Below are 26,319 nucleotides of genomic sequence, written 5' to 3'. Positions count from 1 at the left end.
GCCCTCAATTATAAGATGAATAAATTCTGGGGCTCTCAGTTGGTAAAGAATCTGCCTGCAATGCAGGAGACCTGGGTTCAATCCCTGGATTGGGAAGATCCCCTGGAGAAGGGTAAGGCTACCCACTCCAGTATTCTGGCCTGCAGAATTCCATGGACTATATATAGTCCATGGGGTCGCAGAGAGTCAGACATGAGTGAGTGACTTTCACCTTCACTACAGCATGGTCACTATACTTAATAATACATACTTGACATCTGCTGAGAGTGGATCTCAAGCATTCTCACAACTATAACAAAAAAAGGTAATGGGATGTGTTCATTAACCACTTCACATTGTGTGTGTAAATCAAATCATCACATTGTATACTTTAAATATATGGAGTTTTGTCAATTATACTTCAGTAAAGCTAGGGGGGAAATAATCTTTCCTGGTTATAGGCAATTTTAATTAATTTCATTGAACACAAAAACCTGATTGAGAAGATGCACTGGATCTCTTTCTAAAGTTCGCTTCATCAGTGTGGTATACCGAGTGTCCACAAAGGAGGAAAACAGAGGATAAACTCATCTTTAAGCTGTCTGTTAACATTTTCATGTAGTATGTTCCGTGTGTTTTTCAGTCTGTAGATACCTTTGCAAGTAAAATGCCTCTAAATTTAAAGGAAAGGATCACAGTTGTCAGTTTGAAGAAAGGACAACAAATATACCAATTTGCCTTGTATTTCAGATACTCTAATGTCTGTGTTCTGATGTTCTTTTGTACAGATTGGCAGTTGGACCCATCACTTTACAGTTATGCTTCACTTAAGTTTATACATCGCTTGAAACCATATCAAGCATGTTGCTGAAAAAAGTAACGAACTATTGTTACTTTTTAACTGTTTAAAAAAGTGCTTTTTTTTTTTTTTGAAATTTGTTGTAATTTTAAAAGTCAATAACAGGAAAAGGCTTATGCACAAATTACAGTGGATTCTCTCCTCACTCACTGCACTTTCCAGTTGAGATTCCCTCACTGAAGAGGCAACTGCTTTCAAATTTGTGCTGTTTATTTTGGCATTAACTCCTATCTATATTTATAGATAATATATATAAACCACTGTCTTTTGAGTTATCAAGTTTAGGTATTATTTATTGACTTCCTGTTATGATAAATGAGGGTTTAGGGCTCTCTACTTCTGCTTTCCCATCCTTCCAATACAGTTACATTACAACTTTTGCATATATTGCTATTTGATATATATAATACTATGTTCAATCAGTTATTTGCATCAAAGCATAGAAGTAAACTAGGACTGTCTTGCCAATAGACTTTTGATTTTTCTGAAGTTAATTCTTGTTTTCTTTTTACATTAGCTTTATTTTCTTTGTGGCTATAGCAGTGCTATGCTCATGTAGCTGACTCTCAAAAAAAAAAACAAAAACCCTGATTTGTATTATGTGTATTTGTTTGTATTGTATTTGATTTTTTTTTTTAAATTCATTTCAAGTTACCAATGTGAGGTCACTGAACAAGCAGCAGGGACAAGATGCATAGTTTATTCTCTCAAACCACTGAGCTGTTACTAACTCTCTCATACCTACTAAACACCTGCATTGGAATTTTATCTTATTAATTATTTTTTAAATTGAAGTATTCTTATTGCCAAATTCAGACTTAAATTGAAGAAAATAGGGAAAACCACTAGACCATTCAGGTATGACCTAAATCAAATCCCTTATGATTATACAGTGGAAGTGAGAAATAGATTTAAGGGTCTAGATCTGATAGATAGAGTGCCTGATGAACTATGGAATAAGGTTCGTGACATTGTACAGGAGACAGGGATCAAGACCATTCCCATGGAAAAGAAATGCAAAAAAGCAAAATGGCTGTCTGGGGAGGCCTTACAGATAGCTGTGAAAAGAAGAGAAGCGAAAAGCAAAGGAGAAAAGGAAAGATACAAACATCTGAATGCAGAGTTCCAAAGAATAGCAAGAAGAGATAAGAAAGCCTTCTTCAGCAATCAATTCAAAGAAATAGAGGAAAACAACAGAATGGAAAAGACTAGGGATCTCTTCAAGAAAATCAGAAATACCAAAGGAACATTTCATGCAAAGATGGGCTCGATAAAGGACAGAAATGGTATGGACCTAACAGAAGCAGAAGATATTAAGAAGAGATGGCAAGATTACACAGAAGAACTGTACAAAAAAGATCTTCACGACCCAGATAATCACGATGGTGTGATCACTGACCTAGAGCCAGACATCCTGGAATGTGAAGTCAAGTGGGCCTTAGAAAGCATCACTACGAACAAAGCTAATGGAGGTGATGGAATTCCAGTTTAGCTATTCCAAATCCTGAAAGATGATGCTGTGAAAGTGCTGCACTCAATATGCCAGCAAATTTGGAAAACTCAGCAGTGGCCACAGGACTGGAAAAGGGCAGTTTTCATTCCAATCCCAAAGAAAGGCAATGCCAAAGAATGCTCAAACTACCACAGAATTGCACTCATCTCACACGCTAGTAAAGTAATGCTCAAAATTCTCCAAGCCAGGCTTCAGCAATATGTGAACCATGAACTTCCTGATGTTCAAGCTGGTTTTAGAAAGGGCAGAGGAACCAGAGATCAAATTGCCAACATCTGCTGGATCATGGAAAAAGCAAGAGAGTTCCAGAAAACATCTATTTTTGCTTTATTGACTATGCCAAAGCCTTTGACTGTGTGGATCACCGTAAACTGTGGAAAATTCTGAAAGAGATGGGAATACCAGACCACCTGATCTGCCTCTTGAGAAATTTGTATGCAGGTCAGGAAGCAACAGTTAGAACTGGACATGGAACAACAGACTGGTTCCAAATAGGAAAAGGAGTTCGTCAAGGCTGTATATTGTCACCCTGTTTATTTAACTTACATGCAGAGTACATCATGAGAAACGCTGGACTGGAAGAAACACAAGCTGGAATCAAGATTGCCAGGAGAAATATCATCAATAACCTCAGATCTGCAGCTGACACCACCCTTATGGCAGAAAGTGAAGAGGAACTCAAAAGCCTCTTGATGAAAGTGAAAGTGGAGAGTGAAAAAGTTGGCTTAAAGCTCAACATTCAGAAAACGAAGATCATGGCATCTGGTCCCATCACTTCATGAGAAATAGATGGGGAAACGGTGGAAACAGTGTCACACTTTATTTTTCTGGGCTCCAAAATCACTACACATGGTGACTGCAACCATGAAATTAAAAGACACTTACTCCTTGGAAGGAAAGTTATGACCAACCTAGATAGCATATTCAAAAGCAGAGACATTACTGTGCCAACAAAGGTCCATCTAGTCAAGGCTATGGTTTTTCCTGTGGTCATGTATGGATGTGAGAGTTGGACTGTGAAGAAGGCTGAGCGCTGAAGAATTGATGCTTTTGAACTGTGGTGTTGGAGAAGACTCTTGAGAGTCCCTTGGACTGCAAGGAGATCAGCCCTGGGATTTCTTTGGAAGGAATGATGCTAAAGCTGAAACTCTAGTACTTTGGCCACCTCATGCGAAGAGTTGACTCATTGGAAAAGACTCTGATGCTGGGAGGGATTGGGGGCAGGAGGAGAAGGGACAACAGAGGACAAGATGGCTGGATGGCATCACTGACTCGATGGACATGAGTCTGAGTGAACTCCGGGAGTTGGTGATGGACAGGGAGGCCTGGCGTGCTGTGATTCATGGGGTCACAAAGAGTCGGACACGACTGAGCGACTGATCTGATCTGATCTGATCTGATAGTTGCTTTACAATGTTGTGCTAATTTCTGGTGTACAGCAAAGTGATTTAGTTACACATGCATACATATATATTTTTTTCATATTCTTTTCCATTATGGTTTATTATGAGATATTGAGTATCATTCCCTGTGCCATGCAGTATGACCTTATTGTTTATCTGTTTTATTTATAGTAGTTTTTATCTGTTAATCCCAAACTCCTACTAACTTATCCCTCATCTCAGCTTCCCTTTCTGTAACCATAAGTTTGTTTTTCATGTCTGTGAGTCTGTTTCTGTTTTGTAAATAGGTTCATTTGTATCATATTCTAGATTCCATATATATTGATATCATATGATATTTGTCTTTCTCTGACTTACTTAAGTTGGTATGATAATCTTCAGGTACATCTGTTTTGCTGCAAGTGACATTATTTCATTCTTTTTTATGGCTGAGTAATATTCCAGTGTGTGTGTGTGTGTGTGTGTGTGTGTGTATACACATACCACATCATCTTTATCTGTTCATCTGTCAACACTTACGTTGCTTCTGTATGTTGCCTATTGTAAATAGTGCTGCAGTGAATATTGGAGTCCATGTATCATTTTGAGTTATAATTTTGTTTGGAATATATGCTGAAGAATGGAGTTGCCAGGTCATACAATAACTCTACGTTTAGTTTTTTTTAAGGAGGAAACTCCATACTGTTTTCCATGGTGACTGCACCAATGTACATTCCTACCAACAGTATAATTAACCTGTGTGGCTCAGCTGGTAAAGAATCCTCCTGCAATGCAGGAGACCTGGGTCCCATCCAGGTTTGATCCCTTAGAGAAGGGAATGGCTACCCATTCGAGTATTCAGGCCTGGAGAATTCCATGGACTGTATAGTCCATGTGGTCACAAAGAGTCGGACATGACTGAGCGACTTTAACTTCACTTCACCAACAATATAGGAGGGTTCCCTTTTTCCCATAACCTCTCCCACATAAATTATTTATAGGCTTTTTACTGCTGGCCGTTCTGACCAGTGAAGTGTACTACATTGTCGTTTTAATTTGTATTTCTCTAATAATTAGCAATGTTGAGCCTCTTTTCATGTGCCCATTGGCCATCTGTACCACAATGGGAGTTTTAAACTTAAGTTTTCCTCTTCTATTTTTAAAATTTTGTTTCATAAGTAGACATACATGCTCTGAATCTTCTCTTTTGAACTTATGAATATTTTAATAGGCCTTGGGACTTTTCTCTGCATATACTTAGAGAAGGAGATATACTCTGCATATACTTTTCTCTGCATATACTTTTCTCTACTTATACTTCGAGAAGGAGATATCAGCATGCTCTCAGAGTCGTCCAGGGCCCTATCCAGAACTCTGGGTTCTGGCCAGTGAAGACAAATGAAAGCTACGTTGTCTTGAGGTGATATTTTGCTCGAGGAGCGGCAAGCCTGGGATGAATGGTGAAGCTATGGTGGTCTCATGCCAGGTTTGTCCCTGCGAGGCCGACTCACAGGCTTCTCTCCGAGGCCGCTTGCTTGAGATCATAGTCAGCTGGGGTCCTGCTCCACTTCCCTAACTGGCATGACTACCTATGTTTGGCGCTTCAGCAATGCCTGGCACCACGCGTGCCAAGCGAGGGCTAGGATGACATATTTTGGCCGGCTGCTTCCAGAACTTGTTCATAGAGTTGAGTTGGCCGCTTTGGGAACCTGGGGCCTTGGCCTGATCTCCAGGCTCTCTCCTCTGGACCTGGGAGGATTGAATCAGGTCAGAGTTCTAGTTTCCTGCAGAAACCGCAAGTGAGCCACTCCTGTAGGCATCTCCAGGTTAACTGGGGCACTGCTGTTGATGACTGATACTGGAGCTCTCCGTGCCAATGGCTGGGTTTCGCTTGATGTGCCATCTCCCAAGCATGGGATTGGGGTTGTGGGCCACCATCCTCCTTGCATCTAGTGCCCTTCTGAGCCTAGCAGTGTTTTGCGGTCATTCTTGGGGATCCCACCGGTTTTTCTGGCCAGATGCCTTCTTCTTCTCTTGTGTTGGTACGTGGGCAAGACCAAGGTCATGCAGCCTTCCGTTCTGCAGTGTATCTTATAAAAAGGCTTCAAATTTTCTGATTCATCAGTGGTCTTGCCTCCTCCCTCCTACAGCGTGATCAGAACTGAATTTTTTTTTTTTTCATTTTCCTTTAAAAATGTCCCAGTTTGTTTCAATGGGAATTTGGTAGGGATGTTAAATGATTGGGCTTAAATCGCTATTTGAACCAGAAGTCCAGAATGTAGTGATTTGTAGTGACTCTGGGTACACCAACAATGCTGCTGTTTCGGACTGCAGAGAAAAATCTTCTTGGAAAAAGATGGTGGCCTGGCACGTGAGGTTCCAGCAGCTCACATTCTCTGCTGATTGTCAGCTGCTGTATCAGTCCTCTAGAAAGGTCAGCAGGAGTTCTGAAGCATAGATAAGGGTGAAAATATTTTGTCTCTTTTGAAAGTAAAGATGAGATAGCTGAAGGAAGGAAGACTTAAGTGTTGTTACCCTGTGTGTATGATTGCGTAACCTTTCTGGATCTGTGGCACACTTGTTCGCTGTGAAACTCAGAAGTGATCATTTTAAGAACTAAAGTTTAATTTTCTCCAGAGCAGTCTTTTCTCAAAGTGTGGTCTACAGGCCTCCTGCCAGGGAGTTCTGGGCAGGGAGGGGCTTGTTACAAATTCAGGATCTCACTACAATTCTGGACTATGGCATTTTAAGGCCACACCTCCTCCCCCACCCCCGCTTGCTGGGTCTGTGCATGCCCAAGTTTGAGAACCACTGATCTCAATCATTTGGTCTTGAGGGTTGCTAGTTTCTGCAGACTTTCATTTGTTTGTTTCTTTGTGGCTTTGCTAAAGTCGCCCTCTAATATAAAAACTGGTAAAAATTCCCCCCTTGTGATCATTCATTTCTACCTGTTGTGTTTTAAATGCCAGGATACTAATTACTCAGTTTCATGGGTTGCTTTTTATTTCCAGACGTCTAACTCTGAACTTTGAATTTTTCCCACAGGGCCGAGAAAACAGAAGTCCTCAGTGAAGATCTGTTACAGGTAACAAAAGAAAGACTTTTTAAAGTGCTCCATTTAAATAAGAACAACAACAAAAAAGCCCATAGGTAGAAAAAACCAAACAAATTAAAAAACCCATAGGGGAGAACTGAACCTTATGGTTCTTTGTTTTGGGGGGATTTTTCCCGAAACAGAATTAGCATGGTTTTGAGCAGGAAAAGAAAAGCAGTTGAGTTGCACGGTGATAAAAGGGGATCTGAAACTTTGGTGTCATATTATGAAGTTCAGATGGGGCTAGTCCCGAGTTCAAGTGCCAGGTGTTGGGGTGGGGACAGGGGGCGGAGCCTGGCTGGGCTGTCTGGGCAGTTGGCACAGTGGCCTGGTCACAGGTCCCTGCAGGCCGCTGCGTGGTGCCCTTGATGCAACAGGCCCCACCAGCTGCAGCAGTGACCCCACTAGCTCCAACAGAGTTTGGATTTTTTGCTCCATTATATGCTTCTTTTCCCCCAAACTGAGCTAAGTTGGGTCCTGCAGGACTCAGAGTCTCAGTGACAGTGACCAGGTCTCTCAAAACCACCCAGGGGCTCTAGGGTGGCCTCACATGGCTAGGCCAGACTTTCCTCTTTGAACAGGAAGGGGCATTTCCTGCCGGGGACCTTAATTACGGCTACTCCATGCTATCTCTCAGTAGGCTTCCCTAACTGTGGGGCTGGGTGTTTCTCCCAGGAGGGCTGGGACCCTTATATACACATCACTTCACCCAACCCCACTCGATCCCCACGCACACTGAATACTTCGAGAAAGACAGGACCCCTTCCACATGCAGGTTTTGTTAAGACTTCTCCACCTGTCTCCTAGCCTCTTATTTTCATAACCTGCCTCAGGTGTGCTCCAAGGAGTCCCTGGAGACCAGAGGTCTGCTCCCAGATGGCTTTCTGTCTCTTCCTGTGGAGAGAAGGAGCTGCATAATTTAGAAAAACACCGCCTGTGCTCTGCTCCCACCCCATGCCAAAACAGTCTCCTAAATTATGACAGTCTTCTGCAGGTAGAAGATTTTAAGAGCACTTTTTTCTTTTCTATTTTTAAGGACTAGAAATTTTTATCAAGGACTAGGTTTTTAAAAAAAGATTTATTAAAGAATCATAATCTTTAAAATAAATTTTTTATTGAGGTATAGTTGATGTACAATATTATAGTTTAGGGCTTCCCGGGTGGCTCAGATGGTAAATAATCTGGAAACCCGGATTCGATCCTTGGGTCAGGAAACTCCCCTGGAGAAGAGAATGGCTACCCACCCCAGTATTTTTGCATGGAGAATACCATGGACAGAGGAGCCTGGCGGGCTACAGTCCATGGGGTCACAAAGAGTCGGACATGACTGAGCAACTAACACACATATTATAGCTTAAGAATCAGATTCTTAACACTATTTCCCCACTAACTTTTATCAGATATTTCAAATCCATTTTCAGACTTTTAGAAATATTGTTTGTTCTAGTTCCACTAGGTTTTCCTGTGAGCATTCTCATTCCCACATCTCATGTCAGTAATTTCATCCCAAAGCCCTGAGGAGAGACCAGAGCTCTTGCTGGCAGGTGGAGGATTGCAGAGATCGTACGGGACTCAGACAGTGGCTGTCTGTTCTTGTCTCTTTGCTCAAACACCCACTGGGGCCTGAGGAGTTTGCTAGTTTCTATAAATCCTTATTATTTTTTTTAAATTTATTAAAGTTTAGTTGATTTGCAGGGTTGTGTTAATTTCTGCTGTACAGCACAATGATTCAGTTACAACTATCTCTATATCCTTTTTCGTATTCTTTTCCATTGCGGTTTATCACAGGATATAGGAACTCCTTATAACACAGATACTCCACGTCTGCAGCGGTTGTTTTCCTGCTCTTATTTCTGTGATCTTTAGCCATGAAGAAGGTGTGTCGTGGTTCAAAGTGCTGAGTCTGGCGACCAGCCACCTGTATTCCATGCCAGGTCTGCCCCTAACTAGTTCGGTGCCCTCAAGAATTCTCTGAACCTCCCTCTGCCTCAGTTTCCACTTCTCTAGAAGGAAGGTAATCGACATATCACCCTGTGGGGTTGTTAGGATGGGCTCATGGGTTAAACATGGTCAGCCCTGGGAGCAAAGCCTGGCCCGTAGTAAGGGGTAAATATTAGTGACTTGTTGATATGATTGCCACCGTCACAAGCCACAGAAGTTATTTTGTTTCTGGTGTGAGACTTCCCTTAATTTGCTCTTTCTCCAGCCTCTTTTCTTAGATCTCAGTTAGAGCAGTTCAAGAGGCCGCCCTTTTATCTTGTTTGTATGGATGTTACTCTTGTTTTTCTAATACCGTGTACAGGGATTCAGTATATACTTGTTCCTTCAACACATACTACCTTCCATTCATGGGCCAGGCAGTGATCAAAGCACTCGGGATAAATCAGTGAACATAAGAGACCAAGGCCCTGTCCTTGTGGACTTGATAAAAGTGAAGTCGCTCAGTCGTGTCTGACTCTTCGTGACCCCATGGACTGTAGCCTGCAAGGCTCCTATGTCCATGGAATTCTCCAGACAAGAATCCTGGAGTGGGTAGCCATTCCCTTCTCCAGGGGATCTTCCCGACCCACAGATCCAACCTGGGTCTCCTGCACTGCAGGTGAATTCTTTACTGTCTGAGTCATCAAGGAATTCTAGAGGAAATTGGGGCTTCCTTCGGAGCTCAGTCAGTAAAGGATCTGCCTCCAATGCAGGAGACCTGGGTTTAATTCCTGGGTTGGGAAGAACTCCTGGAGACGGAAATGGCAACCCACCCTGTTATTCTTGCCTGAAGAATCCCATGGACAGAGGAGCCCGGCAGTCTACAGTCCACGGGGTCGCAAAAATCGGACACAACTTAGCAACTAAACCACCACCAGTGGAAAATGGAATCAAGTAAAAATGGACTTTTCTGGGTTCCCCCCCGCCCCGCCCCTGCTTTTATGGCCGATGGAGAATATGTATTAATTTTCCAATGCCTTACAATCAGGTCATTATAAAATTTGGGGCAAGTGATGTGGCATCTGGTCCTAAATAAGTGAGGCTGCAGATCAGGGTCCTGGGAGGGGCCCCCAGTCTGAAGAAGGGCTGCTTGAGAAGGAAGCCCAAAACCATTTCCTTGGGTAAAATATTTTGGGGTAAAAATGTATTCTGCTTGAAATCTGTTGATTTTTCTTTAAAATAGAAAGCATCCCTAAGGGCCTGCCCTCATTCTTAATGAGTCATCAGAATACACATTTTTGGCATTCCTTCCTGTAAAAAGCAGCTCTCTTTGCCATAAACAGCCATATCCCAGCAATAATATTTTGGGAAGCTAATGATGATGAGTGGGCCCCCGGAGTCAGACTTTCTTACTGTTGGCTGTCCATTTTGCTTTAGAGGTTCTAAAACAATAAATAAATAGGCAAAAACACCCCCACCCTCCTCCATCCCAAGCCCAATAAGGAACAATAAGGAATAATTTTGAAAACACTGATCTCAAGTGTCAGTTGCAGAGCACATCTTTTGACTCTTCTGTCTGATGTACTGCGTGTGGAGGACTCCATTGCCACAATCTAGAGAAAGCTGAATGTCCCCATGGCTTTCCCACTTGGCAGTGGGCCTGCACTGGCCTCAGCTTGTTCATCTGCAGTGTTGCTGGTTGGACCCGGGACTTTGCTGGTGCTGTAGTGTGTGGCTTGGCCACCACTCATCAAAAAGCAAGCTCTAGTCAGGACTGTCCCCTCCTCCTGCACATGGAGTCAGCCTTTAAGGGATCTGAAGCTTCACTGCAAAACCAGGGGCCATTTTGGCAATATCCAGGGACAATTTTGGTTGTTAGAAAGGGGGCAGTTGGGTGCTACCAGCATCTAGTGGGTGGAAGCCAGAGATGATGCTAAACACACCGATAATGCACAGGACAGCTGCCCCTAGCCCAGAATTATCCAGTCCAGCTGTCAGTAGTGAGAAGCCGTGGTGTAGGTGCATGGGAACCTTTTCCATTTACACCTGAGAGCTGAAAAATTCGACGGCAGGACACTTTTCCCTGCCTACATGCAAACACTGCAGGAGAGGAGGCTGAGCCGGTTCCTGAGCCCTGCCAACCACTCATCCGTCTTTGTGTTTTCAGATTGAGCGGCGCCTGGACACAGTGCGCTCCATGTGTCACCATTCCCACAAGCGTCTCATGGCCTGCTTCCAGGGCCAGCATGGCACCGACGCAGAGAGGAGACACGTGAGTACCGGGTGGGACTCGGAGCCCTGATTCTTGTGTCCCTGAGAAGGGGACTTGCCCTTTATCAGGCGATTTTTCCCAAGTGGCATCAGAAGGTTTGGCTGCAGACATGAACCTTGTATCGCCATTCACGCTCGTGACTCGTGCCTGACCACAGCATTCTTTCATGCTTCCCTGAGCTGAAGGTCCTGCTCACACTGAATTCTCTGCAGGTGCTTTTAGAGATTGAAAGTGAATGTGAAAGTCACTCACTCGTGTCCGACTCTTTGCAACCCCCTGGAATTCTCCAGGGGGTTCTCCATGGGATTCTCCAGGCCAGAATACTGGAGTGGGTAGCCTTTCCCTTCTCCAGGGGATCTTCCCAACCCAGGGATTGAACCCAGGTCTCCCACATTGCAGGCAGATTCTTTACCAGCTGAGCCACAAGGGAAGCCCTGTAGAGATTGCACCGTCAATTAGAAATCCTTTGACAGCAGAAAGCTGAAAGCCTCTCTTGAATTATCTGAGAAAGTAGAATTAACTGACTTACTCATAAGTCCAGTAGTTGGGATGACTGCAGGTAGGGCTTGGTCTAGCTTTTCAGTGGTGTAACCAGGACCCCGGTTTCTTTCCTTCTCTCCTCTTAGCTATTTCAGCGTCTGCTTTATCCCTCATGGTGCAGGCTGGCTACCAGCAGCTTCCATGGGCTGCCTGCTTCTTTGTGCATGTCCAGCTGGAGTAGAGAGCATGGCTTCTAGTAGTGTCCTTAATGGTGTGAGGAAACTTTTTTCGCATACCATTCGCAGATAGAAGTCCCTTCCCATTGCACTGATGTGCGTTGGGTCACGTTCTCCATTCCTGAACAAACTCCTCCCAACCCCCACCAGTTACAGTGGGTGGGGGTGAGTTTGGGTGCGGAGACGGGACGTGCTGGTTAGCTTAAGTTAATCACGGCTCATCCCAGAGTTTGGGCTGTGGTCTTACCTCCAGCTTGTAGGCTCCATCAAAACCAGAATAGATCCTCAGCAGGATTTAGGATGCTGTTATAGGCAGGAGGAAGAATGGGCTCTAGGAAATAATCCGATGTCTATTTCAGGGTACGTTTGCTCAAAGCGTCCCAGTCCCCATATCCCTTGAGCAGAGCACAGCATCTTTGTTCATCAGGCAGTTCCCTCCTTAGTGTTACAAGTTCCCAGCCTGTGAGCGTACTCTGACCCTTAGAAATCCATGTGACTCTATAAAGTGGGAGTTTCGATGGCTTTCAGGGAAGCTATGATTCCCCATATTGTTTTGTCAGTAGATATTGCATAAGAATTGATGGCAGACGATCTGTGTCATCTCCTTTGATATCTCCTACACATGTTTCTGGCCAGCTTGCCATCAGAGCCAGGCCCAACTCACTGGTCCTGCCGCCACTGTTCCTTCACATTTTCTTGCCATGGCCTCTGCTCTGCTCCCCTGTTAATATCATTCCCTAAGGGTCTTCCATTCATCTCTTTATTCTCACCTTCATACTCCTTGGGGCCCCTCCTCTCCTCATGGCTCCTAACTAATGTGTTTATTCAGGCACCTGTAAACCATGTTGTCTATTTTTTTTTTTAATTAAACTTTTGATTTTGTATTGGAGTATAGCTGATTAACAATGTTGTGATAGATCAGGTGAACAGCGAAGGGACTCGGCTATACATATACATGTATCCATTCTCCCCCAAACTCACCTCCCATCCAGGCTGCTGTATAACAGTGAGCAGAGTTCCTGGTGCTCTACAAGTAGGACCTTGTTGGCTCTTGTAAACCATCTTCAATCAGCAAAATACTGCCTCCCCTAGTTATCTATTTTAGCACGCATAACCTATTCTTCCTTCTGTGTTGACTTGTGAATTCCATGCACCCTACTATGCAGACCAGGTTATCTTATTTTCCTGCTTGTCTTGTCCTCTCCCTCCCATAGCTGCTTGATTTGCAAGTCCCGTGATTCTGTCTGTGACTATGTCTTGAATTCCTCACCTCCACTCCATCTTTACCACCTTCGCCTAAATGCAAGACCCAGTTACTTCTCATATGGACTATTCAGTCACTTCTTGAGCTACATTGTCTGCCTTTAATTTCCTTCTTTTTCTAGCCTTTCTTCAGTGTGATCACCAGAGTTGGTTTCCTCAAATACAAATTGATCCTGGACTTCCCTGGCGGTCCAGGGATTAAGACTGCACTTCCAATGCAGAGGGCACAGGTTTGATCATGGCACCCCACTCCAGTACTCTTGCCTGGAAAATCCCGTGGACGGAGGAGCCTGGTTGGCTGCAGTTCATGGGATCGCTAGGAGTCGGACACGACTGAGCGACTTCACTTTCACTTTTCACTTTCCTGCATTGGAGAAAGAAATGGCAACCCAATCCAGTGTTCTTGCCTGGAGAATCCCAGGGACGGGGGAGCCTGGTGGGCTGCCATCTATGGGGTTGCACAGAGTCGGACACGACTGAAGCGACTTAGCAGCAGTAGCAGCAGCAGCAGGAAACTAAGAGCCCACATTCCATGCAGAGAGGCCAAAAAACAAACAGAAACAACAGAAAAGTTGATCCTGTTATCCTTCTGTATTAAAAAAAATCTTAAGCTTAATTATTCTCAACAGGGACCAGAACTACACTCCTGATATTTAGAAGGGCGTAGAGACTTTTTTGGTTGCCATAAGGTCAGGGGGACACTCCTGACATTTGGAGGGCAGGGACCAAGATACTAAGCATTCTGCAGTGTCTGAAGGTATAGATCCACAGAAGGAAGTATCCCATAAGGCCAGCAGTGTTGTGTCGGGACAGTGCCTGGTTCTCATTGCCTCGGTTAAAGTTCAAGCTTTCTTTCCCTTTTAATTGAAGTATAGTGAGCTTACAATATGGTATTAGTTTCATGATTTAATATTTTTATAGATTACACTCCATTTAAAATTGTTATAAAATATTGGCCATTTTCTCTGTGCTGTAACAAAATATCCTAAAGTCCAAGCTCTTTAGAGGACATGTGTGTGTTCAGTCACTCAGTTGTGTCCAACTCTTTGAGACCCTATGAAGTGTAGCCCCCCAGGCTTCTCTGCCCCTGGGATTATCCAAACAAGAATACTGGAGTGTGTTGCCATTTCCTTCTCCAGGGGATCTTCCTGACCTAGGGATTAAACCTGCATCTCCTGTATTGCAGGAAGATTCTTTACCACTGAGCCACCTGGGGAAGATGACTTGAGCCCATTATAATCTGATCAAATTTTCCTTATCAGTCTCAGTATTTCCTGCTTCCTCCCATTCATGCTATAGGTCATTGCCCTTCACACAGAGCTGTCTTCTTGTTCCTTTGGTCTACTTTGAGACACAGCCTAGGACCAAGAATGGACACCAGAGGAGGAGAGGGGTAGTTAAGGGAGGATTCCTGGAGGAGGCAGTGGCCTAGCTGTAAAGGAGAGAGAATGTCAGGTGATGGGCCTCTTCAGGCAGCAGGAGCAAAGGTGTATCACCCTCATTTCTGAAACCTAATGTCTTAGCCTTCGTTTTCCAACCTCAAATCAAAGTGCCCAAGACAGGCTCTGAGAATGTCTACAGTCTGCACGTGGGAAGAGGAGTCACCATGGAAATGACAGGTAATAGGTGGCCATCAGATGTCAGTCATGTTGAGAAAATCACAGCAGTCTCTCAGGCTCAAGGAAATACCAGAGGAGCCTCCCCCAGGCCCCATCAAAAGCTTACACTCTTGGAGAGAGGCAAGAATTGGAGGGAAGAGAGACGTAGCAGGTGGCCTTCTCAACCCAAACTTCTCAGCTTATATTGTGGGTCATACATGTTAGATCTGAAATTATTTTTGTGTAACTGGCATGCCTTTTGTAAATTAGGACATCCTCAGTCATCTCTGTGGAGGCGTCTGATGTGAGTAGACAGCATCTTCATTAACCAGTGTCCAATGAGTGGAAGGTCTGTAATCTGGACATTAGGAAATGGGATTGTTGTGCTTGGGAGTCAGGGCATGGAAACCACAGCTTAGTTACAGCTGGGTACTTGAATGATACTTGTCAAAATAAACTCTTCTCTTTATGATTTGTTTCCCCATTGACCTCCATCTAGAGTTGCACAAAGTGTATTTCTCTTCCTTATTGCATTGAGCATACATTAAGTTCCCTTAGAAAGGCAGCATCACCAAAAGGTATAAAGTATCCTCTGTTGTGATCCAAGTGTACTGCCCATTTTCTTATAGCTTCCTAGTCTAGAAATGTGGAAGCCAGAAGCGTCTCCTGTGGGGCAGATAAAGCCTGTTGTTTGTTTATTTGAAAATAACCTGACAGGGAAGGGAGATGGATAAATATATTTGTTATTTATTTTTATTTATTTTTTATGTTATTTTGTTTTATTTTTGCTGCACCATGCCCCATGTGGGAACTTAGTTCCCTGACCAGGGATCGAACCCATGACCCCTGCATGGAAGTGCACTGGACAGCCAGGGAAGTCCCCATTGTTATTTATTTTTAAATTTAAATATGCCATTTTGAATGGGCTGTCCATTTACATGGTCAAAATCCATAATAAGTGAACGTAACATGATGTCTCTCCCAGCTCTGTTCCGGGGCCTCCAGTCCCCCTCTCCAGGACCACCAGTAGTAGGAGCTTCTTGTATAGCCTTCCAGAGAAATTCTATAAGTGTATCGAGTGGACCCGTTTGAAAGCAGGAAAGGCAGGTGCCGTGCGTGAGGTCGAGGCAGAGCTATGCCACGGCAAGGTGAACCCTGGGTTTTAAACATGAGTGTTGTTCCTACTTGGAAGGCGAAATGACATGGGGTACTGCAGCATTGAAAGCATTTTTTGTTAGCAGGTTATGGTGTTGTGACCAACGTGTGTGCAGCTGTCCTGGCATCTTCTGCCCATATTCTGAGATAAACCACCAGCCAGGTGTGGACAGACTCTGAACCGGGGCTCGGGCCGTCAGCACTAAGGTCTGGCTCCGTGCCCTCACCAGGGTGCCTGGTCAGGCCACGTAAGCGCCCTGGGCTTCCTATTTCCCAGCCACACTATGCGAACATTAATCAGATGACCCTTATGGTCATTTCCAGCTGAAAAACCAATCTCTGATAGGAACAGGAATGGTTTTATGCTTAAAAACCTTAAAAATCTCTTTTGGATATTTAGCTTGGTATTTTCAAATTTTTAACTGAAGCAAAATCTTTCTGATTACAGCCAATGTAAGAGTAAGTTTAAGAATGAGTATTCTAGCAGTTTTTGAAATTTGAGCAGTTCGTGGCATTTATTTGCCATGATAATCAGAGGGCATGATCTGTGTCTTACGTCCCATGTCCCTAGTGCATGGGACATAGTATGCTCTTGATTAATCAGTAATTATAGAAATGGCAACAACAACAGTAATAATAGCAGCTTACATCTTCTAAGTACTTACCATGTAGGGGGTTGCTTGACCTTGATATCTCTCCTTTAGTCAACAGACAGCCCTAGGACCTGTGTACTGTTAGCCCGAATTTCCAGGCATGAGGAAACGAACAGAGGTTAAGTCAGACTATTGATACCTTTGAGACCAGGATCTAAACCTAAACAAGTATCTCTTACCTGTGCAGTGGACCTGGAGGAGAAACCAATGACTGATGATCTGACGCAGGTAATTAAGAACGGGTGTCAACTCTAATGAAAAAAACAAAACCCCATTGTCTTCTGCCTTCCAGAAAAAACTCCCTCTGACAGCTCTCGCTCAGAATATGCTGGAAGCATCAACTCAGCTAGAAGACTCTCTCCTGGGGTAAGAATTGACTGCTATCAGAAAGAGAGCCGAGCGCCCTGTGGGTTGGTGGAAGTGGGTGGCCGGGGGGCGGCCTCCTGTGTGACCAGAGGGACCGTGAGCATGATGGCATGGCCCATCTGCCAGGGGAATGGCTCAGGCGCCAGGGGAGGCCCCTGGGATGCTAGAGAATCTTTCTTTTAATAGAAGCAGGGATTGACGCTACAGAGGGCCGATGATGAAGTAATTGATAGGTCAGTGTTTATTCTGCTGAGCCTGGGTATAAAGAGCTCAGTCCCTTCCCTGGTTCAGGTGTTGACTCAGACTTATTGGAAGGCCCTGACCAGTTTCTTCCAAGGCCCTGTCCAGTCTCTTCCAATCCTTAAGAGTCACTTCTTTAAAGATGATCACCGTAATGGCAGTGGAGGTCTTCTCAAAATAGGGCCTTTGCTGAATTATGTGGCTCTTTTTTTTTTTTTTTTACAGTGATCATGTATTATATAGTTTTAAAATCTAATAGTAAAGCTGTTTTCATTGTAAAAGAGAAGGCTGACCTTTCCTTCCACCTGCTTCTCTACGAGGCTAGTGTTCTTGGATCCTGTCAGCTCTCTCTCCTGCTGTAACACGGGCCCTCCTTTCCCAGCTGGGTATGACCTTTGGACTTTTCAGCCCATTTCCAGGGTCTGCCATGTTCTGCGCCCTGTAGTTCTCTGTCGTTCTTTGAAGGGCACTGCCTAGGCCGTGAAGACAGAAAACAGATACAGTATAATGAACTTTATTATTATTTTCTAGCAGACAAAAAAAACAGAATAGAATAATGAACTTGATGTATGTTTTAAACGATTTTCAGAGATATTGAGAATTCTTGGTCGTCCCCTGATCCAAGGACCTAACCTTTCAGTGAGTTGTCACCTCACTGTTTACACACATCCCACCCGTGCACACACACAGTGTACCTAAGATAGTCTTGTTCATTTTAAAGAACAAGCCTGTAGACTCACGCCCTAATAAATTTATAACATTTTTAAGGCTCTATTGTGTAGCGCCCTAAGGTGTTCCCATCGTGGGGAGTGTGAAACTGGCTTAGTGTGGGTTTTGGGGGCCAGATTTAATGGATGTACGTGTGTTGTCGGGGTATATTGTTTTTTAAAGGAAGATGCTGGAGACGTGTGGAGATGCTGAGAATCAGCTGGCTCTGGAACTCTCTCAGCACGAAGTCTTTGTCGAGAAGGAGATTGTGGACCCTCTGTACGGCATCGCAGAGGTGGGGGCTTCAGTGGGGGCTTCGGTGGGGGCTGGACAGGGAAGGTTCACTTGTATCTGAAATTTTAACAATCAGTGCTTTTGACATTTACGCTTCTTTTTGGAAGTAAGGGGAGTAAGCAGAGGGTACAAAATCCTTTGCCTAAAGAGAAAAAAATTTGTAAATAAAGACTACACTTTCAAATGTTAAACTGAAAACCCTGGAGCTCGTCCCACGTGGTGTATTGGTGTGTTCTTTGCAGGTTGAGATTCCCAACATCCAGAAGCAGAGGAAGCAGCTCGCCAAACTGGTGTTAGACTGGGACTCGGTCAGAGCCAGGTAAGATAAAGCGGAAAAATAACCCACAATGCTGTCTTCCATGACATCCCCAGCAACCACCCCCCTCCTCAATACAGACAAAGACCGCTGGGTGGACAAAGCGAAAGTCACTGCAGACTCACACACCTGACTCACAGACCAAGTCACAGCCCACTGACACCTGCTTTCCGGCCTCATTCTCCCAGCGGGACGGTGTTAGAAAACCCTGCTGTTAATCAACCAACAGTGAAAGGAGACAGGAAAAAAAAAAAAAAAAAACCTAAGTGTATTCAGGGAAGAAGAGATAGTTCTAAGAAAAACTAAGAGCGTTGCTCTTGGAGTAGTGGAGTGTAGGAATAAATAGATCTGTGATCTTAGCAACCGCGAAGGGTCCCACTGTGTCAAGATACACTCGTGTGGTTTTGATTATTTTTCATAGTCAAGGGATTCTGTGCTCCACTCCATCCTAGAACAGGCGTTCCTTCACGTTTCACGTGCTTGTGGAGAACAGACAGGACTCAAGGAAGGGAGTAAATCGTCCTTCCTTCTCAGAGCATAGTTAGTTTCATTTTTTAGTTGTAACATTTTATTGAACCTCTCTTCCCCTCTGACCTTCTTCTCATCTGCACTTTCCTGTGGTCTCTTTTCCACAAGATGAAAGGACTGTGGAAAGGGGAACTCAGTTTCCTTCCAGATAAAGGGAAAGAGCCTGACTGTAAATTTTAAAAACATATAAGAAACTGCTTATGTTCTGCCAACAACCAGAAACAGGAAGAACTATATCTGAAGCTGTGTCTGCAAATAGATTAAAAAGCACTTTTATCTTTAATTCATCACTGCAGACCTTGTAATCTATTGTATACTCAAATGTTTTACTGTATCAGAGAAAACATCATGCGATACATTCAGAAAAGCTGGGAAAATAATTCAAAATACAATATTATTAACTCAAAAATAGAAAGAAAGAAATGCTGTGCTCAACAGGGAGGAACTGAGTAAAACCAAGTAACCATCCCAGAGGGCTGATGTCAAGTGACCTGTCTGTTAGCGCTCCGGGCTCCAGCCTCAGCTCCTTCCGTAAGGGCATTTGTATCGATGATTCATATGAGAAGCATGGGGATAAGGGAGATGGCCCCCATACGCCCGATCATTTCTCATACCTTATACAGGGATTGACAAGCTTTTTCTGTAAAGGGCCAGATAAATGTTTTCAGCTTTGCCGCCCAGATGCTCCCTGTTCCGGCTACTCAGCTCTGCTGTTGTAGCATAAAAGTAGCCCTGGGCATTGTATAAATGCATGAGCAAGGCTGTGTTTGAATAAAACTTTATTTGCAAAACAGGTGGCTTTGCTGAGCCCTGCTTTGTTAATAGTCGTCATTGTGCTCTTGTGAAATAGATGTGGTTATTTCTGTTTGGCAAATAAATGGAGACACAGCCACCATTTACTGACTTTCTATGTGTCAGATGCTTTTATCGCAGATTGAGAAAGTCTGTAACAGGGCTGCGTTTCCTTGTTTCTAAGATGTCATTGAGTGTCAGATGCACGACTGATTTAATACCTGATTTCAAGAGGGAAATGAAATAGAAACACCACTGTATTAAATGTACAAATCAATTGGTAAGACACACCCTGATATAATAAATGTTGAGATGATAAAAGAGACATCTAGGAATTAACACGTGGTGAAAATGGAAATTGCCACCACCTACCCGGGTGCTTGCCGCGTGCCAGATACACATACGTGGTATGTCAGTTCTTCGATTCTCCCACCAATCCCTATCAGTTTGCCTGTTCATGTTTTCAACAGACATGAAGTAGGTCTTTACTGTGAATCAGACTCTGCTGCTGCTGCTAAATGCAGAGACCCTTCAGTGAGGGTTGTCGGGGGACGGGGGTTAGGAGGTTCTGTGATATCTCCTACTTTGAGAGGAGACTTGTATTGCGGAGACAGGAGGCACCTGCACATGGCGTGTCTGTGACTCGCTTTGGCCCTGAGACATAGTGAACAGCAGAGCTAGGATTCTGAATGCAAAGTCCATCATCATCTTGCCATCTGTGTACGTGGGATTAGAATCTTGTGGCCAGAACCAGGATCGGGCAGTGCAGGCTGCCCAGTGGTAGATTTTTGCTGAAGAAAAGGAAGAATGTTTTTATGGTTAATTAAACAAAGCTATGAGTCACTCTTGCTGGAGCTGGTTGAGCAATATTATAGATGCCTACCTGCCCGGAATTTACATCTGCAACACACATATCCCATAGGAGATTTCAGCACAGATTCTTCATCCTGCGTTCATGGCTCTGTTCATTTAATGATCAGAGAAACTGAAATAGATGAATATTTCCTTGTTACTTTTACTTATTCCTGTCGTTTTTCCCTGGAGGAAAATGGTAGCAGCTAATATCAAGTGGGACTCCATCACGTGCACACGCATATACATATATGTTTGTTCTCTCCTTTGTTGCTTAGGACAGTTCTGCCGTGCAAACGGTATTTGTTTTCTTAGTTTTGCAGATGAGACAACCTGAGGCACAGAGAGGTTAGACCATTGCCCAAGGTCACACAGCTCATGAAGGCAGAGCTGACCTTTAGACTTGAGCCCATCAGACTTCAAAGTCAATGCTTTTTCCATTGCCAGCTTTGCTTCAGCACATTTACTGAAGCCTTGTTGTGGAGGAGTGCAGCATATCAGGAGCATGAAAGAGTGGAGCAGAGCCTTTTGAGGGCAATGCAGTCATCTGGGAAGCTTGATAAGTTGCTAACATGGGTTCTCATCTGCACCCATATAACATCCATGTTTAAATTTGAAGTGCTAGAACTTTCCACAATAGCAGGTATGTCCATATTTAAAAAGAAGTCAAAACACACTTGAAAACCAAAGAGAAGTTGTTTTAGAGTGTTATTCCCTATGCACCGCCCCCCTGCCATGACTATTGCTGTATAATTTGGGGGAAGGGAGTCCTTTTGACTTTCTGTGAAAGGAATGTAAACATTCCACATTATGTTTCAGATTTGCTGTAGCTGTTGTCTTTGGAATATTAATCCTTACAAGTGATTTTAATTCTTAAAGTGCTTTCACTGCTATCGATTACTAGTTCCGTGACTGAAGTTCTGGCTTTCACTTGCTAAAAGTAGTCACAGGTCAGGACAGTTGTTGGCAGTGTTATAAGGGGTCCTGAAGAGCAGCAGCTGACCCCCAGTGGCACAGGGACCATTCTAGATCAAAGAGCACAAGGGGGTGTTTCATGGCGACGATCCCAAGATTGAACTCTAGAGGAAGAAGTTCCATGGACTGATCTCCAGCAGTGGGGCTTGCGTGAGACAAGACGTGTCAGTTCCGCTCGGAGCGGACAGCTCCTCCCAGCACTATGAGAGTCTGGTCCCGGCGGGAAGGCTGTGTCACTTTCACTTTCCTTTCTTAGAGGATAAACTCCAGAGAAGCTGGCATCCTAGGTACTGACACCTGTCCCAGGTAGAATCAGTTTTGGGAAAGGAATCTGTCTCTGTTAGATCCTTGACTCCATAAGATTGCGTATATAGAGTGGATTCTCAGATAATACCTACCCCTGTGCTTCTGCAGGTGGAACCAGGCTCACAAATCTTCAGGAACCAACTTTCAGGGGCTTCCATCAAAAATAGATACCCTAAAGGAGGAGATGGATGAAGCTGGAAATAAAGTAGAACAGTGCAAGGTAGGAAAATTCCCTAATGAATGTGTACTTAAATCAGTCTTTTGGTTTTTGCAAGTGATGGATGAAAGGTCAAATATTGCAAATTATTTAATGTCTTCTATAATTCCTATTAGAATTCCCTGAATGATGTTCAAGGTGGTTTCTATTTTCTTCTTCCTTCCTTGTTTTCCAAGGCTCTACATTGCTTTATAATCAGAATAAAACATTATTTTTAAAATTCAAGTAGGATTTTTTTTTTACCAAACTTGATTAAAATGTCTAAGCTTATTTAAAACAAAGATTTTAATAGGTATACCTATGGCTGATTCATGTTGATGTATGGCAGAAACTAATACAACATTGTAAAGCAATTGTCCTCCAACTAAAAAGAAATAAAATAAAGAATGGGGGGAGATAAAGGGAGAAAACTATAGAAAAACATATCATAAAAGTTATAGACATTAAAATAATGCAGAGCAAGCACAACAACAGAATCGTATAGATTTTCTAGAATGAATGCTATTATGTTTAAGGGTTGGATATATAGTAATGGGTTTCATAATATGTCCATAAGAAAGGGAAGGATTAGTTTTAAGATGTTGCTAGGACAATTGGTTTCTCACTTGGGGAGAAATATAAAATTTGTATCTCATAAATTAAATTCCAGGCTAGGTGGTTAAGTGATCTTATTCTCTATGCATTTATCGATGAAAATAGATGTTTATTCCAAATGTTACTTGAGGTGGTAAAGAAACAAGTCTTTCGTGACTCTTAGAATCATGGCCTGAAACTTTTCCTCCTCTTATTATTCACCATTTTCCAAAACTGGCATTAGGACTGGATAGTTTGGTTTATTCAGGTTACGCTATAATTCACTTTTCAAGATAGGAAACCTTGGACAATTTGCAGCAAAACGACTTGTTGAAAATAGTACAGTGGGTAAGAATTAATACTGAAGTCATGCCATAGCCTTTGCATTTAAAAAGATGGTAACCACACAAATGCTTCTGGTAAAAGTCTCACATTGGCTTTTTCTTGTTCAGAGAGTTGTAGCTTTGCCATTGTCATTCATATCTGGTCTAACCTAGCTCTCAGCTGCTGGCTCCTTATTGGATATAAATTTGACTAGCAGTTTGGAGAAGGAAATGGCAACCCACTCCAGTATTCTTGCCTGGAGAATCCCATGGACAGAGGAGCTTGGTGGGCTACAGTCCACGGGTCTACAGTCCAAAGAGTTGGACACAACTTCACTTTCACTTTCACTTTGGGTGTCTGAACTGGTGCGTTATGGGCTGATGTCTCTTCTCTGAACTTCTACACCATGGCTTGTGGGAAAGTCAAATGGTGAAAACGTACGAAAATATTTTCTCCTCCTCTCTTTATGTTAACTTCTAGTTCCCTAAGGTAGTTAGGAAACTATCTTAGCTACTATGAAACTACCTACCATAAGGTAGTTTCCTAAGATCTAAGTTTTGGTTCACTGATTCTCTCTTTCACTGTGTATGATCTGATGTTTAATTAACGAGTTTTGAATTCCACTGACTATATTTTTCATTTTAAAGTTCTAATTCTTCAAGCCTGCCCTTTTTGATATTGCATTATTCTTTTTTAATGTTTTCAGTCATTTATGTATGCTTAAGTCTTTGTTCATTTTGTTTTCTTAAATTTTCTGGGAGAGTTACCTTTATGGTAGACTGTTTCTCCTTTATGGTGGACTGTTCTGCAGTTTTGTATCATGAGCTTATTTTAAGAGGGACTTTATCTGTGGGCCTTCTTGCAATTAGGAGTCAGTCTCCCAGAGAGTATTGCCAGTCCAGGGCAATTTTAAACTAAACTTTCTCATCTTAAGGATTTCTAGACCATATGTATAATCAACTCAAACTCCAAACCCTCATGAAAGTAGATCTATATTTGAGAACTCTCAGGGAAATGTTTTACTCTCCCAGATCTAGAACCCTATCCAAAACAGAAAGTAGTACACTAAAAAAAAGAATATATATATATGAAATTCTATACATATGTATATGAAATTTTGAAATATGGGTATATCCAATTGCCCAACTTATCAGTTTTAAACAAATTATTTAATTTTTATGTAAGTAATTCATTTAGTTGTTGTTCAGTCACTAAGTTGTGTCCAACTCTTTGTGACCCCATGGACTGCAGCACACCAGGCTTCCCTGTCCTTCACTGTCTCCCAGAGTTTGCCTCAAACTCATATCCATTGAGTCGGTGATGCCATCCAACCATCTCATCTTCTGTCACCCCCTTCTCCTGTCTTCTCTTCCAGTGAGTTGGCTCTTCACATCAGGTGGCCAAAGTATTGGAGCTTCAGCTTCAGCATCAGTTCTTCCAATATTATTCAGGGTTGATTTCCTTTAGTATTGACTGATTTGATCTCCTTGCTGTCCAAGGGACTCTCAAGAGTCTTGTCCAGCTCCATAGTTCAAAAGTATCGATTCTTTGGTGCTCGCCTTCTTTATGGCCCAGCTCTTACATCTGTACATGACTAATGGAAAAACCACAGCTTTGACTATGCAGACCTTTGTTGGCAAAGTAATGTCTCTGCTTTTTAATATGCTGTCTGGGTTTGTCATAGCTTTTCTTTCAAGAATTCCATGAATTCTTTTAATTTCATGGTTGTAGTCACCATCTGCAGTGATTTTAGAGCCCAAGAAAATAAAATCTGTCACTGTTTCCACTTTTCCCCCATCTGTTTGCCATGAAATGATGGGATCAGATGCCATGATCTTAGTTTTTTAAATGTTGAGTTTTAGGCCAGCTTTTTCATTCTCTTTCACCCTCATCAAGCAACTCTTTAGTTTCTCTTCACTTTCTGCCATTAAGGTGGTATCACCTGCATTATTATTGATATTTCTCTGAGGTTATTGATATTTCTCCCAGCAATCTTGATTCCAGCTTGTGAGTCATCCATCTCAACATTCCGCATTATGTACTCTGCATATAAATTAAATAAACAGGTTGACAATATACAGCCTTGACGAATTCCTTTCCCAATTTTGAACCAGTTTGTTGTACATTAATTCAAATATCAAAAGTATAAAACAGTATAAAGTCTTCCTTCCACCCTTGTCCTTCTCCTCCTAATTCCCACTGCTCCCAACAGGTAACCCCTGTTATTAAGCAAACCCTCTTGCTTTTTTTCCTAGAGGTATTTTTATACAAACATGGTGGTAAAAATCTTTCCTCTCCCTCTTTTACACTGGTAGTAACATACTATACCAGAAGTAATGTTCTGTTTCATATCTTAACAAGGCATTTTGATAATAAACCTTAGAGGTTTATTATCAGGCCATACCTAATAAGATCAGGCCATAATAAGCTTGCTTATTCTTTTCATCATCCCTATGTATGAGTATACCAATCAGTTGATGGACATTTAGTCTGTGGCTGTTTCATCACGTTTTGCTCTTGGAGTTCATGGATATCAATTCTCAGATGCTATTTGCTTTCACTTCTCTTTTCTTCAATGACACATGTCCTCTTCCACTTACCCAGGATCAACTTGCAGCGGACATGTACAACTTTATGGCCAAAGAAGGGGAGTACGGCAAATTCTTTATTACGGTAAGCACTTTGCCCTGGCGAGACATGAAAGCACTGTAAAAGTTGAGTCATTTTAGCTTTTTTTGCAAAAGATGTCATTTTTGGTTTTGCTCAGCCATTGTGTGTATGTCCATCCAATGCTAACGTTACTTTTGTTTTTGAATGTGGGTCTGTTCTCAGTTATTAGAAGCTCAAGCAGATTACCATAGAAAAGCATTAGCAGTCTTAGAAAAGGCCCTTCCCGAGTTGCGAGCCCATCAAGGTAACGTAACCTGCGTGCTGGCCTGATGCCTCCTTCTCGCCTCTGCCACTTCCGCCTCTGTTCTTCTTCACCCAGCTCCTTTGCATGCGTTTCCTCTGGACAAAGCTGCTCTGCCTCGGCGGACACTGTTCCCCAGCACACTTTCATCTTCCCTTGCTGCATTCTCTACTTTCTTCCAAGCCCAAATTAACATACTAACGGAGCATTCGCAGTTCTTCTGAAACCTTCAGTTGAAGAGAAAGCTGCACCCTTTGGGGGAGCGCCTGTTCTTCTGTCTTCTAAATAGGCTCAAAACCTTCTAGTCTCTAATTACCTTCTCCCAAATCAGTTACTTGTTCCATAGGGCGTTATTCTGGCTCTGGGATTCCAGGAGCATACACTCTAGGAAGAAAGTTGGGGGCTTCCCAAAAGAAACTTTAGAAGCCAGTACCTGATACCGCAGCATTAGGCATGTAATCAGTGTGATCGGGTCATGAGAATGTGACCATCTCGTTCAGATCTTGTTCTCGT

The 26,319-nt window shown here is 43.0% G+C and overlaps 1 protein-coding gene across 7 annotated transcripts in view; it reads left to right on the top strand.

The window, feature by feature from the left end:
- The window catches only part of ARHGAP17 (Rho GTPase activating protein 17), a 100,553-nt gene that overhangs the window by 37,100 nt on the left and 37,134 nt on the right, over positions 1 to 26,319 (top strand). For 6 of the 7 annotated variants that reach the window (XR_009733521.1, XR_009733522.1, XM_061401461.1 and 3 more), the window contains exons 2-9: positions 6,779 to 6,818; positions 10,915 to 11,019; positions 16,697 to 16,770; positions 17,902 to 18,013; positions 18,255 to 18,331; positions 21,890 to 22,001; positions 25,500 to 25,568; positions 25,728 to 25,809. Coding sequence is in view for 5 of the 7 variants with exons in the window: in XM_061401461.1 (XP_061257445.1) it covers positions 6,779 to 6,818; positions 10,915 to 11,019; positions 16,697 to 16,770; positions 17,902 to 18,013; positions 18,255 to 18,331; positions 21,890 to 22,001; positions 25,500 to 25,568; positions 25,728 to 25,809 (671 nt within the window). In the remaining 2 variants the exon portion in view is untranslated. Of the gene's footprint in view, positions 1 to 6,778; positions 6,819 to 8,142; positions 8,842 to 10,914; positions 11,020 to 16,696; positions 16,771 to 17,901; positions 18,014 to 18,254; positions 18,332 to 21,889; positions 22,002 to 25,499; positions 25,569 to 25,727; positions 25,810 to 26,319 lie in introns of those variants that run through there. The other variant, XM_061401464.1, reaches the window with a different exon arrangement.

This window comes from Bos javanicus, chromosome 25, assembly GCF_032452875.1.
Source record: "Bos javanicus breed banteng chromosome 25, ARS-OSU_banteng_1.0, whole genome shotgun sequence".
Lineage (NCBI taxonomy): Eukaryota > Metazoa > Chordata > Mammalia > Artiodactyla > Bovidae > Bos > Bos javanicus.
Note: the sequence above shows the minus strand (reverse complement) of the source record. Positions and strands in the feature narration are given on the sequence as shown.